Below are 16,969 nucleotides of genomic sequence, written 5' to 3' on the forward strand. Positions count from 1 at the left end.
TCTAATTAATTATTACACTGAATCAAAAGAATGTCTGGAGGTTGTAAAGACCTCACCAGACCCACTCCCATAATTTACACTTAAGGATAACAGGATTAGCCTTTGACAATAGAAAGATCCTCCAGACCCACTCCCATAATATACATTCTAAGATATCAGGATTAGTCAGAAGGTTTTCAGGAAGGAGAAACTGTCCTCTAGCTGGATACATGGTTGTATAATCCCTAGTACAGAGTTTCAGAGAAGGCAATGGCACCCCACTCCAGTACTCTTGCCTGGAAAATCCCATGGACGGAGGGGCCTGGTGGGCTGCAGTCCAGGGGGTCGCTAAGAGTCGGACACGACTGAGTTACTTCACTTTCACTTTTCACTTTCATGCATTGGAAAAGGAAATGGCAACCCACTCCAGTGTTCTTACCTGGAGAATCCCAGGGATGGGGGAGCCTGGTGGGCTGCTGTCTATGGGGTCGCACAGAGTCGGACACGACTGAAGCGACGCAGCAGCAGCAGCAGCAGTACAGAGTTTAAACTGAGTTGTGTATTTGACTAAGACTAAGGAATGCAGAGGGAAAAAAAGTTGGTCCTTTTTCTCCTCCTTGAGAATTCCAGACCCCTCTCTCCGTGGGGACCCCTAGACTTCTTATCAACCTGCCTAGGAAATGACTTTCTCAACATCTCCCCAAAACTATACCTTCCCTACCTCCTTCGAAAAAGTTATTAGCATCTTGTCCTTTATGGTAATGATTTCTTTCCTTTTCCCTTTAATTTTACCACCTAAGTTCTCATTAATAATCAGAATTTTGTTTAGTTAGATTACATATTTTAAATTTTGTGTAACAGGCATCATATAATATGTTTAATATTGCACCTGCCTTCTCTTGCTCAACTGTATTTGTAAGATGTTTATGTTATTACAAGTAGCTGTAGATGTTCAGTTTCATTGCTGAGTAATACATAATGTGTATCTATATAGTGCAGTGTCTTTATCCATTCTACTAGAGGCTTCCCAGGTGGCGCTAGTGGTAAAGAACCCCCCTGCCAATGCAGGAGACGTAAGAGATGCAGGTTCAATCCCTGGGTCAGGGAGGTCCCCTGGAGAAGGACACAACTGAGCGACCAATAAACACACACAATATCTGATACAAAGTGCTTGTCATAGGGTATGCAAATGTCTGTTCATTATGAGATACTGTGTGTGTGTGCCAGTTGCTCAGTTGTGTCCAACTCTGTGACCCCATGGACTGTAGCCCTCCAGGCTCCTCTGTCCATGGGATTCTCCAGGCAAGAATACTGGAGTGGGTTGCCATTTCCTTCTCCAGGATAAAAGTACCATTATTCAATATTTTTCTCGTCAAAATATTTGGAAACAGTCTTAGTAGGCATTGCCGAGGGTTTAGGCTTCAGTCACATATTTTCAAAGATTTGTCAAATACGTCGTGGCGTTTAAGATGTCTTTATGGACAGCTAGCATACTTCAGGCTCGTTGGGTTTCTCCACTAACATGTAGTGTTCAATTGTGGTCATATGCTTTCTTAAGGAGCCAGTGTTAACCACGGTCAGTGGCTGGACACCCCTCTCCATGCTGCCGCCAAGCAGAACAGTGTGGAAATCATCCACCTGCTGATAGACTACGGGGCTAACCTCAAATGCAAAAATGCCCAGGGCCAAAGCGCACTTGATCTGGCAGCTCCAAAGAGCAGCGTAGAGCAGGCACTCTTGCTCCGGGAAGGTAAGGAAGGGCTGGGCATCCACTTCTCCTCCACAAACACATGTACTCTCTCTCCTTCCTGCCTCCCTGTAGACTCTCTTACCTATTTCCTTTCCCTCTTTTTAATTGGGAGTGGCACATGGGAGGGGGCGAGTTCTAGCATTGCCAGACGGGATTTTGTCACTTATAACAAAGGGACATTTTCATACACCTGGTATGTGGCTTTGTTTGTGCATTAACAAGAAAAGAGAGAAATTTGTTTTCACCTTAAAAAGGTAGAAATGCCCCATGTATCCTGGCATAAGCACATGATGGAGCAGACTGCTTTGTAATACTTGAAGGCAATTTAGGGGAAATGAGAAAAGTTTGAGTTAGATGTGGTCAAGTGGACAGAGTGTGTCTTTCAGAAACTGGACTAAATGGTGAAGTTGTTTGCCTATTCTCCAGCTCAGGGAGTCGGTGAATCTGTGCTCCCCATTGCCCCACACCTATATCCACCGTGGGCTAATGAATCTCTAATTGCCAGAGGAGGGAAGGCGGGCTTCTACAAAGCTTGATATCCCAGATTCTACAGAGAACCATGCTATGTCCCCATAAAAAGAGAACACTGTCTGAGCCTCTCCCAAGCATTTGTAGCTCAGGAGACCATTAAAGTAATAGTAATTATTCAGCTTTCCATGTGTCAGACAAATAAACATTGATGCATCTCACCGAATTCTCAAAACCTTAAAGCTATGAGAACTTTATGGTAACTTGTGCTTTAACCCAGCTCCAAATAGAAAAAAGAGGAGCACAAAGAGATGGGCTTTCAGAAGGTCACACAGCTACTAAAATGCAGGACTAGGATGCTAACTAAGAACTAAGATTCTAACTTGCACTCTTATTATTAATATTATTGGAGTATTATGGATTTTTGGCTTCCTTGGTGAGTCAGCTGGTAAAGAACCCACTTACCAATGCAGGAGACACAAGAGGCTCGGGTTCGATCCCTGGGTCAGGAAGATTCCCTGGAGAAGGAAATAGCAACCTGCTCCAGTATGCTTGCCTGGAAAATTCCATGGACAGAGGAGGCTGGTGGATTATAGTCCATGGGGTTGCAAAGAGTCAGACATGACTGCGTGCATACACATATTGTTAATTTACAATGTCATGTTAGTTTCAGGTGTATAGCCAAATGAATATATATATACGTATGATTTATACATGTATAAATATAGATATGTATAATATATATATAAATATATATATAAACACATATATATGTATAAATATGGAGAAGGAAATGGCAACCCACTCCAGTATTCTTGCCTGGCGAATCCCAGGGACAGAGGAGCCTGGTGGACTGCCATCTATGGGGTCACACAGAGTTGGACACGACTGAAGCGACTTAGCAGCAGCAGCAGCGTGTATAGATATAGATATGTATATATAGATATAGATATATATGGGCTTCCCAGGTGGTACTAGTGGTAAAGAACCCACCAGCCAGTGCAGGAGATGTAAGAGACGTGGGTTTGATCCCTGGGTCGGGAAGATCCCCCGGAGGAGGGCTTGGCAACCCACTCCAGTATTCTTGCCTGGAGAATCTCATGGACAGAGGAGCCTGGTGGGCTACCATCCAAAGGGTTGCAAAGAGTCGGATGTGACTGAAGTGACTTAGCACGCATGTATACATATATTCTTTTTCAGATTATTTTCCCTTATTGGTTATTATAAAATATTGAGTGTAGGTCCCTGTGCTACACAGTGTGTCCTATTGTTTCTCTTGTTTTATATATACTAGTATGTATCTATTAACCCCACAGTCCTAATTTATCTCTCCCTTCCTTCCCCTTTGGTAACCATATTTCCAGTGTGCACTCTTAATGCTTTGATGCCACAATCAAATTGAATCTTCTGAATCAATTGAATCTTCTGAAACAATTTCTAATGGGGAACTTTAATTTCACTCACCAGATCCATTTTGTGAAACCACCCCCACATCATGTATACTTTATACCTTCCAAGTGGGAGGCTTGTGTCTATAGTTTTAGTGCTTCTTAAGCTTCCAGTCCTTACAGATCACCTGGAAATCTCCTTAAAATGCAGATTCTGATTCAGGAACTCTGGGGTGGGGCCCCAAACTCTGTATGGCCACCAGCTCCCAGGTGATGCTGATGCTGCCAGTCTGAGGACGTGCTTTGAGTAAGACGGGTCTACATTATTTCCAGTAGTCCATGTCATTAATGGTTGTTCTTTGATTTGAGTCTCTACTAACAGCTCCCAGTTTGGAAATACCGGGTACTTAACAGCTATTAGCTAAGAATATGGTTTATAGCCACTGTCACATTTCCTGTTTCCTTCCATCAAAGATGTTTCCAGGTCCAAGATTTATATTTCTTCCAAACAAGTTCCTCTGCCTTCCATCTTCATAAATACAACTGCTCACTCTAGAAGTGGAGAAGGCAATGGCACCCCACTCCAGTGTTCTTGCCTGGAGAATCCCAGGGATGGCGGAGCCTGGTGGGCTGCCGTTATGGGGTCGCACAGAGTCGGGCATGACTGAAGCGACTTAGCAGCAGCAGCACTCTAGAAGACTGAACACCAGCTATGTCAGAGGTCACTCTGAGGAGCTTTAGTTGTGTGACAGGAGAGACACTTTGCATTCTAGCTTCCTAAGGTCTTTACTAAGGGCGATGGTCTGCTCCTCCAGGTATCTTCCAGGCACATGGGTGCTCCTTGGCAGTATCAATCCAAGTGTTATCTGGCTCTCGGCCTATGCAGTCACCACTTCTCATGGGGTGCAAGACGCTGTGACAGTAGAATTTTCTTGAAAAGGAAGGCTTATTATAGTCCAGTAATTACATAGATCTACTTGTAGCAATCTTTGTTGATACAGTAAGGAAAGGAAATAACAGGGAATTACAAATGCCCCTGCATGCCAAGGATCCCAGCCAAACGCTCATTCAGCCTGTTCGACCATGTTTTCGACCCTGGTTAATTTGCTTTCCTTCGGGACTCAAAGCCACAGGCACAACAACTCTTTGAGACCTCACAAGACTGAGGTGCAGGCTATAACTGGGTCTAAGTGGGTTGTATCCTTTCTCCAGATCCTCTGTTGAGCTGGGATCCTTGTCAGAATGGAGGCCCCCCCCCCCGAGTGTGAGTGGGGACCCAGCAAGCATCACCTCAGGGGCAGCTCAAGTCAGGAGGTCCTTGAGGCTTGACTGTCAGGCCCTGCGCATTTCCAACCACCTCCTGTGTGACCGTGTGTTTTAATTCCTCCCTCAGGCCCACCTGCTCTTTCCCAGCTGTGCCGCTTGTGTATCCGGAAGTGCTTGGGTCGCAACTGTCACAAGATCATCCACAAACTATACCTGCCGGACCCACTGGAAAAATTCCTCCTATACCAGTAGTCCCAACTATCTATAGGAAGATACTTGGAAATAAACAGGTTGTTGCCTGCTGTACCCAAGGTGCTTAGTGTAGACGCACAACAGCTAGACTCCTGGTGTCTTCACATGAGCTAAGCTAGTTAGAGCATAACACTGAAGAACTGGAGTGCGTGGGCAATGGAGACTCCTGATTAATTTAGCATTCTTTTTAACCAAGGCACAATCAGAAACCTTTGATTTTTATTTCTCGTTAAGTTTTAAAAAATTGTAAAGTAGAGTGAAACTAGTAGGCAGTTTTTCAAGATTCATGCTTCTCGATTATCTAACGGTTACCATTCTGAATAGCATGTAGACATGTAAATCTGGGTGGATAAGGTTATGATGAATATAAGATAGATTCTTGATTCAGTTATTCCCTCCTTCCCCTTTGTTTCCTTTCATGAATAAATCTCTGCTAAAATTTTATTTCCTTGCATTTTATTTTATATATAAAAAAGCCAAATACTTTAAAACATCACAGTTAATTGAAACTTGCAGTTATCGAGGTCCTGGTTGATGTTGATTACACATGAGAATGATAATATTTTTAATGTATTGGGCTGGCCAAAAAGTTCATTTGGGTTTTCCCAGACAATGTTATAAAAACTCGAACAAACTTGGCCAATTCACTATTAGGTTAAATACAGTTCATTATTAAAATTAATTTCACTTCTTTTCAAATGTGACTACAATCCAATTTTAAATTATACATGTGGCTAACATATTTCTGTTGATACTGTTCTAGACTTTTTCTGATTTTCATGACTCAGATATCAAATAAGTACTCATAGTTGGCTATTTGGGGGATAAAGATTAAATTCTTATTTCATATAAATTTAAAAACAAATATTGGTTTTTAGAAAATGTTAAAACATTTCAAGTGATGGTATAAAATACTGGGATAAAATGTTCATGAATATACATGAAAGGGGAGCTCTTTTCTAAGGATAATATCAAAGAAACTTTAAAGGAAAATACTGATGGATTAAAATAGATATAATAGAATATGCAGGAATTGGAGGCTTTCTGTCTTCAGAGTGTTTGCCAGAGTGCCTTTTTTGGTCTGCTTGCATCTTCCTGAATGTCTAAAGTCTGTGTTAAGCCCCAGGATGTCCTAGGATGTTCAGTCTGTCTGTGGCCACAAGGAACTTGACAGTCCTGCTGTAGGGGGCGCTCTTCTCCTAAACTGAATCCCAAGAGATCACTCACCCAAACCAATCCTTCTGCATCCAAAATGGATGTGGAACAAGTCCAGATCCCTGCATCTTGGTGGTATTGAGATGTTTGATGGTTTATGATTGGGCACGAGATAGTCTTTCTTCTTTTATTTTTCCCACGAGATAGTCTTTGCATTCCCTTTGAGCCCTGCATTTCATCAAGCTAGAATTAGACCCTGAGATGAACCATCTAGTTTATATGAGATCATATGACTTGCTTTTGGGGGTTCTGACCACTAATAGAGATTATTTCATTTTTTTCACAGGATGTGGAATGTTTTATTCCCAAAGTGGTGGGATTTCTTGCCATTTCAATCATATTTGAAGTACTCTGCAGTAACTTCTCCATTCATTCATGCATTTTTTACTCAGCATGTATTATGTGCCAGACACAGTTTGAGGCTATGAGAAAGAAAGATGAGGTCCTTGCACTTGAAAAGCTTGTGTGTCAGTGGAGGCAACAGGGAATAAGCATATACATGTCATTGACAGGAAACGATAAAAATAAAGGAAATTGTGGTAAAGAGTGATGATGAGAGCCATTGTTTAAGTAAGTTGATTAGGCAAGGTCCCTGGCTGGGTGACTGGATTTTGAAAGAAGTATTCATGTGTGTATCTAATATTTATTATTTAATTTTTGCTATTAAGGTTTTAGGGACTGTTTTCAGTACATCTTGATGAGGTTTTTTGTTTGTGTCTTTGCTTGATTTAATGTAGCAATCCTATTACAAAAGTACTTTTTAAATTGAAGTATAGTTGATTTACAGTGTTGTGTTTGTTTCTGGTGTACAGCAGAGTGATCCAGTTGTACATATATATACCCATTGTTTTCCACTTCATTTTCCATTATGATTTACTGCAGGATGTTGAATATAGTTCCCTGTGCTATACAGTGGGTCCTTGTTTATCTATTTTATATATAGTAGTTTGTATCTGCTAATCCCAAACTCCTACTTTATCTGTGCCCTCTCTTTGGTAAACTGTAAGTTTGTTCTCTATGCCCACAAGTCTGTTTCTGTTTTGTAAGTAAGTTCATTTGTCACATTTTAGATTCCACATTTAAGTAATATCGTATGATACTTGTCTTTCTCTGTCTGAATTTGCTTAGTATGATAATCTGTTATCATAGGTTCCTAGGTTCATTGATGTTGCTGCAAATGGCATTATTTCATTCTTTTTTGTGACTGAGTAATATTCTGTTGTGTATGTATACCACATCTTTGTTACACATTTATCTGTTGACGAATATTTGGGTTGCTTCCATGTCTTGGCTATTGTGAATACTATTGCTGTGAACACTGGGGTGCATATGTATTTTCAGACTAGAGTTTTCTTCAGATATGTGCCCAGGAGTGGCATTTCTGGATGATATGGCAACTCTATTTTTAGTTTTTTAAGGAACCTACATACTGTTCTGCATGGTGGTGGCACTAATGTACATTCCCAGCAACAGTGTAGTGGGCGTTCCCTTTTTTCCACACCCTCTCCAGCATTTGTTTTTTGTAGGTTTTTTGGTGATGGCCATTCTGACTTGTGTGAGGTGGTGCCTTATTGTAGTTTTGATTTGCGTTTCTCTAACAATTAGTGACGTTGAGGATCTTTTCATGTGCCTGTTGACCATCTGTATGTGTATTCTTTGGAGAAATGTCTATTTAGGATCTAGGTGTTCTGCTCATTTTTTGATTGGGTTGTTTGTATTTTTTGGTATTGAGCTGCATGAGCTGTTTGTATATTTTAGAAATTAAGCCCTTGTCAGTAGCATCATTTGTGATTATTTTTTCCCAGTCCATAGGTTGTTTTTTCATCTTGTTTATGGTTTCCTTTGCTATGCAAAAGCTTATAAGTTTGACTAGGTCTCATTTGTTTATTTTTGTTACAAATGTATTTTTTGATTCCTGTTCTCCCCACAGACTATTTTGTAATGATTTTCTAAGTTTCGAACTCTTTGAAACTATCCTTTAAAATAGTGGTTTCATATTTCTTAGCTATTTCCATATTGTTGGGTATTTAATTATTTATTTCTAATGTCTTGCTATTATAAATAATACGAGTGTGAACTTCATTTTGATAAATCTTAAAACAGTTGAAGTATTTCTTAGATTTTCAGAAGTGGTATTTCCTAAGAAAACTATTTAAAATAAGTATAAAATACTTTAAAATATTTACATAATGAATCATTTTAAGGGAAAATTATTTTCATAACCAAATACCACATATTATCTGTTCAAATGCCATCTGTCTCCCTACAGAGATATCTGATATATTCATCTGTATACCATGTGCCTGTCATCTGTCTATCCATCCATCATTTATCTGACTGTATCCATCATCTGCCGTGACCCATTATTTTAAAAACTAAGCTTGCATGTGTCACTTGAAGACACAAACCTCAACTCTCTGAAAAGCCCATAAATTATTTAAAAGGTTCGGTACATCATGCAACATCTCTAAGTTTTTGTTCATATTTTATTAAGGAACTGTTTTTCCCAAAGTAATTCTCCTCTCTGATATTTCTAATATTGCCATGTCAAACAAACCTGAGGTTTACAGATAATTCTTTTTTCAATAACATTGCTCATTGCTGAGACGATTTTATGTGCTTCCCACATAGAGAACAGCTGACCCTTCAGAGACAGTGCCTGAAGTTGTCATGGTGAGGGCTGAATCATTGTCAGGGAAGGGCACTCTGTGCACTGGAGGACCTCTCGTTTACTCCCATCCCAAATCCTTGCCAGGGGCTACTCCTGCATGGACATTTGCATGTGAAATATCAGTACATCGTCTCCTTTCTTTAGCAGAGTCTGTACCAGAACGAAGGCAGAGGTCAGACAGGGTCACGGTCACAATAGCAGCTTCATCTTTTAACATGAGTGTGACCTGTAGAAAATTATATACTAAGTTTTAGTTTTCATTAATTAATTTCCTCTCCTGCCATCATTATGTCTTGAAAATCTTTCAGCTTGCAAAAAACTTGCAAGAATAATACAATGAATATTTGTCCATCTATCACTTCAGTTTGTCAGTTGATAAGATTTGCCACATTTGCTTATGCCTTTTTGTATGTGTATATGAACATATGTATGTATATGTATACATACATATTTGTATGAATGTGTGTGTACACACATATATAAGTAGGCCCATGAATAATGAATACCTATACACACATTTTTAAAAATGAACCCTTTGTAAGTAAACTGTGAGTGTTATGATTCTTCACCAGGGCTAGGATTAGGAGGAGGTGAGTGAGGCAAAAAATTCAAGGGGGCACCAAAAAATGTCATCAGGAGAAAAATTATAGTGCAGTATTAAGAAAATTCAAATGTTAAGGGAAAAAGGTCCACAATGACCAAAATATCAAAAATTTTAATAAAGACAGGCTGTGGTTTGTTTTACAACCCTGCATAACAGTGTAATGAAAACAATGTTCCCAATCAGCCCAAGGTCCTGGGACACAGGGCTGCTGGGTTTATGAGTGACAGTGGCTTGTGAACAGAATGGGCAGTGCTGACTTTACAGATACTCAAGCAGTTTGACCATAGAGCTTACGTTAACTTTTTCTTTAAAAAAAAAATTTATTAGGCTGCCCCAGGTTTTAGTTGTGGCATGTGGGATCTTAGTTCCCTGACCAGAGATCAAACTTGGGCTCCCTGCATTGGGAGCACAGAGTCTTAACTACTGGACCACCAAGGAAGTCCCAAGTTTTTCTATTTGGTGCAAAATATGTACATAGGACACACATTTCTCGCCTTGGATCATGCTTCCACAAGGCTCTGCATTGAGTACTTCAAGTAAGCATGTCCTAAGAACACAGCTTCTTTGACATAAGCGTGGGTGATGCAGTGATCACATGCAGGAAGTTTGACACTGATGCACTTGGAGTATCCAATATACATCTGTATTTAAATTTCTGTAGTTGTGGCACTGATGTCTTTTATGCCTTATCCTCCCCAATCAGGATCCAATCAAGGATCATCACATTTACTGATCAAGTCTCTTCATTCTCCTGTCATTTAGAAAGCCTCCCCCGCCACTTTTGTGTTTTATGCCACCCCACAGGCATTTTTGAAGAGTTCAGCCTCATTGTTATGAAGACTCTCCCTCAGTTTTGATTTGCCCGATTGTTTGCTCAAGAATACTGCATTATGCCCGAGGTTCAAAAGAACACATCCTTGTTTGAATCTTACTGCGCTGATCTATGGAGTAAGAATGAGTGGCAGCTTTCTGAAGTAACAACAGCAGCCAGCTCAGTGTACCGAGCCAGTTAGGTGTGCACAACTAAGGCAGGACTTTTTTCAGGAAAAGCAGATCACTCCGAATGACCAGAGATGTGCACCGTTTAGGTTTTAAAGGTTTTGTACTGGAAAACTTGCAGGCTGGAATGACAAGAGGTTTCAGCTCTGGGGCCGACTTGGACTGATTGAAGGTGACTTCCAAGTCTCCCCAAGGTGTCAGGAGGAAAGTCTTGGAACCCCATGAGTGATGTCAGCCACAGATCTATAGGTGAGGGGTGGGGCAGAGTCCGTGGCCAGTGTTAAATCTGCGTTTGATAAAGAATGATTATGGCCTTACTGCTGCTACAGGCCATAATTCTTTTTTCTTACCTAACCTGGGCTGAGTTTCCTGAACATGCAGACAGACACAGAGACCAACTCAAAGCTGGTAGATTGTTTTGCTCTTGCAGCTTCTTGTAAGCCAAGCTGTTTCTCTTTAATGAAAGCTCATATACATATAGTTCAACTTTATCCACGTGTGGATCCTTAAAAATGCATCAACTTCCCTCGTAATATTTTTCTAATTCCTGACTAGAACTGTTGTTAAACAGTTTAAAACTTAAAAAAACAGTTCCCATCTTCCAGCGTCCACAGGTGTTGATCAACATTATGAGAAGATAAAATGGTGATTAATTCCTTTCCAGATGCTAAGGCAACAACCTTCAAATCTTCTTTATTGTTGTTTTGGACAATCAAGTCAACCTTGAACATAGAGAAACCTTATCTTCTTGGAATTTAATGAAAAGTAAATAAAGAAGCTTTACTATGAAGATTTTGCCCAGAGAATGGGATGCTTTCCAGTTCTCCTGCTGCACTGTCTAACTCCTTGACAGCCAGTCTACATTGGGAGTAAATTTCTCCCTCAGCCAAATACGAGGTTGATTTTTCTTCAGATCTTTCCTGATAGAGTAGTGAACAATGTATATATGCTTATGGCATTCTCAGTTCATTCTACAAATAGAGCTGGAGGGCAGTTTCAGTTCAGTTCAGTTCAGTCACTCAGTTGTGTCCGACTCTTTGTGACCCCATCAACCACAGCACGCCAGGCCTCCCTGTCCATCACCAACTCCCGAAGTCTACCCAAACCCATGGCCGTTGAGTCGATGATGCCATCCAGCCAACTCATCCTCTGTCATCCCCTTCTCCTCCCGCCCTCAATCTTTCCCAGCATCAGGGTCTTTTCAAATGAGTCAGCTCTTTGAATCAAGTGGCCAAAGTATTGCAGTTTCAGCTTCAACATCAGTCCTTCCAATGAACACCCAAGACTGATCTCCTTTAGGATGGACTGGTTGGATCTCCTTGCAGTCCAAGGGACTCTCAAGAGTCTTCTCCAACACCACAGTTCAGAAGCATCAATTCTTCGGTGCTCAGCTTTCTTTATGGTCCAACTCTGACATCCATACATGACTACTGGAAAAACCATAGCCTTGACTAGACGGACCTTTGTTGGCAAAGTAATGTCTCTGCTTTTTAATATGCTGTCTAGGTTGGTCATAACTCCTTCCAAGGAGTAAGCGTCTTTTAATTTCATGGCTGCAGTCACCATCTGCAGTGATTTTGGAGCCCCCCAAAATAAAGTCAGCCACTGTTTCCACTGTTTCCCCATCTATATGCCATGAAGTGATGGGACCAGATGCCATGATCTTAGTTTTCTGAATGTTGAGCTTTAAGCCAACTTTTTCACTCTCCTTTTTCACTTTCATCAAGAGGCTCTTTATTCTTCACTTTCTGCCATAAGGGTGGTGTCATCTGCATATCTGAGGTAATTGCTATTTCTCCCAGCAATCTTGATTCCAGCTTGTGCTTCCTCCAGCCCAGGGTTTCTCATGATGTTCTCTGCATATAAGTTAAATAAGCAGGGTGACAATATACAGCCTTGACGTACTCCTTTTCCTATTTGGAACCAGTCTGTTGTTCCATGTCCAGTTCTAACTGTTGCTTCCTGACCTGCATACAGGTTTCTCAAGAGGCAGGTCAGGTGGTCTGGTATTCCCAACTCTTTCAGAATTTTCCACAGTTTATTGTGATCCCCACAGTCAAAGGCTTTGGCATAGTCAGTAAAGCACAAATAGATGTTTTTCTGGAGCTCTCTTTTTGGATGATCCAGCGGATGTTGGCAATTTGATCTCTGGTTCCTCTGCCTTTTCTAAATCCAGGTTGAACATCTGGAAGTTCACAGTTCACGTATTGCTGAAGCCTGGCTTGGAGAATTTTGAGCATTACTTTACCAGTGTGTGAGATGAGTGCAATTGTGTAGTAGTTTGAGCATTCTTTGGCATTGCCTTTCTTTGGCATTGCCTTTCTTTGGGATTGGAATGAAAACTGACCTTTTCCAGTCCTGTGGCCACTGCTGAGTTTTCCAAATTTGCTGGCATATCGAGTGCAGCACTTTCACAGCATCACCTTTGAGGATTTGAAATAGCTCAACTGGAATTCCATCACCTCGCTTTGTTTGTAGTGATGCTTCCTAAGGCACACTTGACTTCACATTCTAGGATGTATGGCTCTAGGTGAGTGACCACACCATCGTGATTATCTGGGTCATGAAGATCTTTTTTATACAGTTCTGTGTATTCTTGCCACCTCTTCTTAATATCTTCTGCTTCTGTTAGGTCCATACCATTTCTGTCCTTTATCGAGCCCATCTTTCCATGAAATGTTCCCTTGTATCTCTGATTTTCTTGAAGAGATCTCTGGTCTTTCCCAATCTGTTGTTTTCCTCTATTTCTTTGCATTGATTGCTGAGGAAGGCTTTCTTATCTCTCCTTGCTATTCTTGAGAACTCTGCATTCAGATGGGGATATCTTTCCTTTTCTCCTTTGCTTTTCGCTTCTCTTCTTTTCCCAGCTATTTGTAAGGCCTCCTCAGGCAGCCATTTTGCTTTTTTGCATTTCTTTTCCATGGGGATGGTCTTGATCCCTGTCTCCTGTACAATGTCACGAACCTCTGTCCATAGTTCATCAGGCACTCTGTCTATCAGATCTAGTCCCTTAAATCTATTTGTCACTTCCACTGTATAATCATAAGGGGTTTGATTTAGGTCATACCTGAATGGTCTAGTGGTTTTCCCTACTTTCTTCAATTTAAATCCGAATTTGGCAATAAGGAGTTCATGATCTGAGCCACAGTCTGCTCCCGGTCTTGTTTTTGCTGACTGTATAGAGCTTCTCCATCTTTGGCTGCAAAGAATATAATCAATCTGATTTCAGTGTTGACCATCTGGTGATGTCCATGTGTAGCGTCTTCTCTTGTGTTGTTCGAAGAGGGTGTTTGTTACGACCAGTGCGTTCTCTTGGCTAAACTCTATTAGCCTTTGCCCTGCTTCATTCTGTACTCCAAGGCCAAATTTGCCTGTTACGCCAGGTGTTTCCTGACTTCCTACTTTTGCATTCAAGTCCCCTACAATGAAAAGGACATCTTTTTTGGGTGTTAGTTCTAGAAGGTCTTGTAGGTATTCATAGAACCGTTCAAGTTCAGCTTCTTCAGCATTACTGGTCGGGGCATAGACTTGGATTACCGTGATATTGAATGGTTTGCCTTGGAAACGAACAGCTTAGGCATGTGTGTCAGACCTTTGTATCTTTTAGGGAACTTGGAGTTCAGTTAGTCTGCTATGTGGCAGATTTATAGTCTAAATTGTTACCATTTTCCCAGCCTAACAGCTATTCTTTGTTTCTAGTCTTCACATTTCCTACTTACTAATTCAGATTGCGGAGGCCTGGGAGAGTAAAGCAAAAAGCCTTTTACTTAAAAGAACAGGGACACAGGGGCTTGTGTTGGGCTCCAATTCCCCCTTTTCTTTGATAGTCCTCTGTCTTGAGGGGCACAGGTTCAGGACAAGGAAGGGAATGCACTTTCGAATAGAGATGTTAATCATAAACTTGGGGAACAGAGTTTAAGGGGGCTCAGTTTCAATATGTGCATATGTAGAAGCCATATGTAGAAATATATGAAGTGCAGTATTTTTGCAGTAGTAAAAGAAAATGGTAACATTCTGCCTCCATCATTATGGGAATAATGAAATACTTTGGTGTGAAATACTTACAGAATGCTCTGCTGCAGTGAATCAAGAAAAGGACAGAGCTATTGAGTTATTCTCCTGAAATGAAAAGATCCCCAAGACAAAATAAGTATAAAAAGTGTTTGTGTTAATATAATTACAATTAGGTAGAAAAGGTACAGCAATAAATGTGTATCCCCATGTATACAGGGAAATGCATTTTAAAATATGCAGGACATTCCTCAGACTGTAAACAGTGGGTCCCACATGGGTCAGGTGAGGCTCGGTGAATCTGAAACAGTAAGGCTGTATCTTTGACATTAAAAATAATCGGTGATCACTGCACAAGCAGACTAGACTTGAGACTAACTTAGAGCCTTCCCGAATGGGGAAGGAAAGTCCTTTCTACTTGGAGAGGGAGTGGGAATCCAGGGGTGGCCATCAGCCTGAGCCAGCACCCAAGGGTATGGGGAAGCTGGGTGTATTTGAAAAGACACGGAAAAAACCCCAAATGTTTTCTAAAGGCAAACGGGGAAACCTTCACACAAACTTTTTATAACTAATCATTGAAAGATATCTCACCTACAGGCCCCCCTGCTGCCCAGCAATCCATTTTTTTCCGAATAACAACCCTGAATTATTTATTTAGAAGTTAAAATATAATGTGTGGAGGAGGGTGAGCAGGACATTTAGTGCAACCCGTGCAGTCAGAAGGTAGAAACTAGAAGTTCTTTCCAAACGTGCATTTTTGTAACATATAGACACATTTTCCCATAAGAAACTCCCAGAAAAATTGAAACCACATGTGCAGATGGTCAGGGCGTGCTGTGTAAGTTGCTGTGCAAGCAATTCAGCAGGGCTGCAGCAAAACCAGCTTTCTCAGCTCCTGGGTTCTGGGGCTTGTCTCAACAACAAGAAACCCCCAAACAACAAGTGGATCCAGCAGGCGAACAATGTTGCAGCAGGCTAGCGGTCTCCTCCCCCCACCCTGTTCCCTGGGCTCTCCCAAAGTTACAGACTGTGAGTTTCCTTCCTGATAAACCTCAAGGCTTCCTCACTGATTGGTCTCAGTTTTGGAAAGGACGTGACATCAGCAACTTTGCAGACTTTAGGCTGGGGGGCTGTTGTGGGCTTTGGGCAGCCTCCAGCCTGTTAGGTAGAGCGTGCGTGTGCGTGTGTGTGTGTGTCCCCGTGTGCGCGTGTCTGTTTGACCACAGGTAGTACTCAGATTACCCTGCCTGTCCTGTTCTCTGCCATCTGACCAGGAGGGTGCTGCTCAGCCACTCACAGCTCTGGAATTTCCCAGGAGCCGGGGGAGCATGGAATTTGGACTTTCCTGAACAGCTGAAGTGGAGTGTGGAGCTTGCCCAGCCCAGGAGAGCACCATGGATGGTGAACCACCGGGCAGAAACGGCAGCAAGCCCCCGGACATCAGGCTCCTTTCCAACCCATTGATGGGGGGTGAGTTTAGGGGCTGTGTTGTCAGCCTGCTGGGGAGATTGGTAACGTGCTTAGGAGAGAAGAGAGACGAGGGTGGGGCGATTTCAGTGGCTTCATCTGAAATGTGGCCACGGGGTAGTAACTACTGGACAGATGTCCATGACTTGCTGGTATCTGTCCTTCACATGGTTGTTCCAAAATGTGTACACCTCTCTCTGAAGGGTCCTGTGGACCATATCAAGTCACTGATCACAGTTTATTCCCCAGGAGAAACGTCAGCTCCAAAGAATTATTTTTTGTGGGTCAAATGTATCACTGATAATACATTGGAGGTTTGAAAGTCACTTCTAAATAGGAACATCTTCACTGCTAAAACATTTATTAAAAGATCTTAGGTATGTGGCATTTGGGTGGGGCTGGGTTTATAAATGATGTTCAAAAATTGAGCCCTGATTGATTCACTTTAAAAGGAGCCTTTTTTTTTACCTTTGGAGCAGTGTCTTAGAGGTATGATTCTCGCCTGTCTCGTGGTGTCTTTGTTAATGCATAGAGTTCTATACGTCTGAGAAACTGTCGTTTCCTATAAGCACTCAAAAGGTACCTGCTGACTGAAAGGATTCTGAAAAATGGGTCTAGACGTTAGAGGAGGCTGACTATGTGATTATATTCAGCACCCCGGGAGGCTGCCCACAACACTTGCTGGTCAAAGGGACAAAAAGCAGGGACCCTAAAGTCAGCTAGGACTTATTACTCTCCTACTGTTTAGGTGCTGAAGGGGGAAAAAACACACAAAAAAAGAAATACAAAATGTCTTCCCTCTGGCTCAAGGAGCAGACAGGACTGCTCAGGTTAGTCGTTCGTTTATCCACTTTGGCTCATAAAAGGAGCCGAGTCCTCAACAGCAAGTAGGATTTGGA

General features: G+C 41.6%; 2 protein-coding genes across 11 annotated transcripts in view; both read left to right on the forward strand.

Moving 5' to 3' along the window:
- Positions 1-16,073, forward strand: part of ASB11 (ankyrin repeat and SOCS box containing 11) — a 43,520-nt gene extending 27,447 nt beyond the window's left edge. For 6 of the 8 annotated variants that reach the window (XM_081565289.1, XM_081565286.1, XM_081565293.1 and 3 more), the window contains 2 exons: positions 1,538-1,729; positions 4,979-5,547. In XM_081565289.1, the coding sequence (XP_081421415.1) occupies positions 1,538-1,729; positions 4,979-5,103 (317 nt within the window). In that variant the 3' untranslated portion in view covers positions 5,104-5,547. Of the gene's footprint in view, positions 1-1,537; positions 1,730-4,978; positions 5,548-15,877 lie in introns of those variants that run through there. The other 2 variants (XM_081565287.1, XM_081565294.1) reach the window with 2 other exon arrangements.
- The window catches only part of ASB9 (ankyrin repeat and SOCS box containing 9), a 28,712-nt gene continuing 27,490 nt past the window's right edge, over positions 15,748-16,969 (forward strand). For all 3 annotated transcript variants that reach the window (XM_081565296.1, XM_081565295.1, XM_081565297.1), the window contains exon 1: positions 15,748-16,073. In XM_081565296.1, coding sequence (XP_081421422.1) covers positions 15,998-16,073 — 76 coding nt within the window. In that variant the 5' untranslated portion in view covers positions 15,748-15,997. The remainder of the gene's footprint in view (positions 16,074-16,969) is intronic.

Source organism: Giraffa tippelskirchi, chromosome X (genome assembly GCF_054371585.1).
Source record: "Giraffa tippelskirchi isolate mGirTip1 chromosome X, T2T-mGirTip1v1.2.pri, whole genome shotgun sequence".
Taxonomy (NCBI): Eukaryota; Metazoa; Chordata; class Mammalia; order Artiodactyla; family Giraffidae; genus Giraffa; species Giraffa tippelskirchi.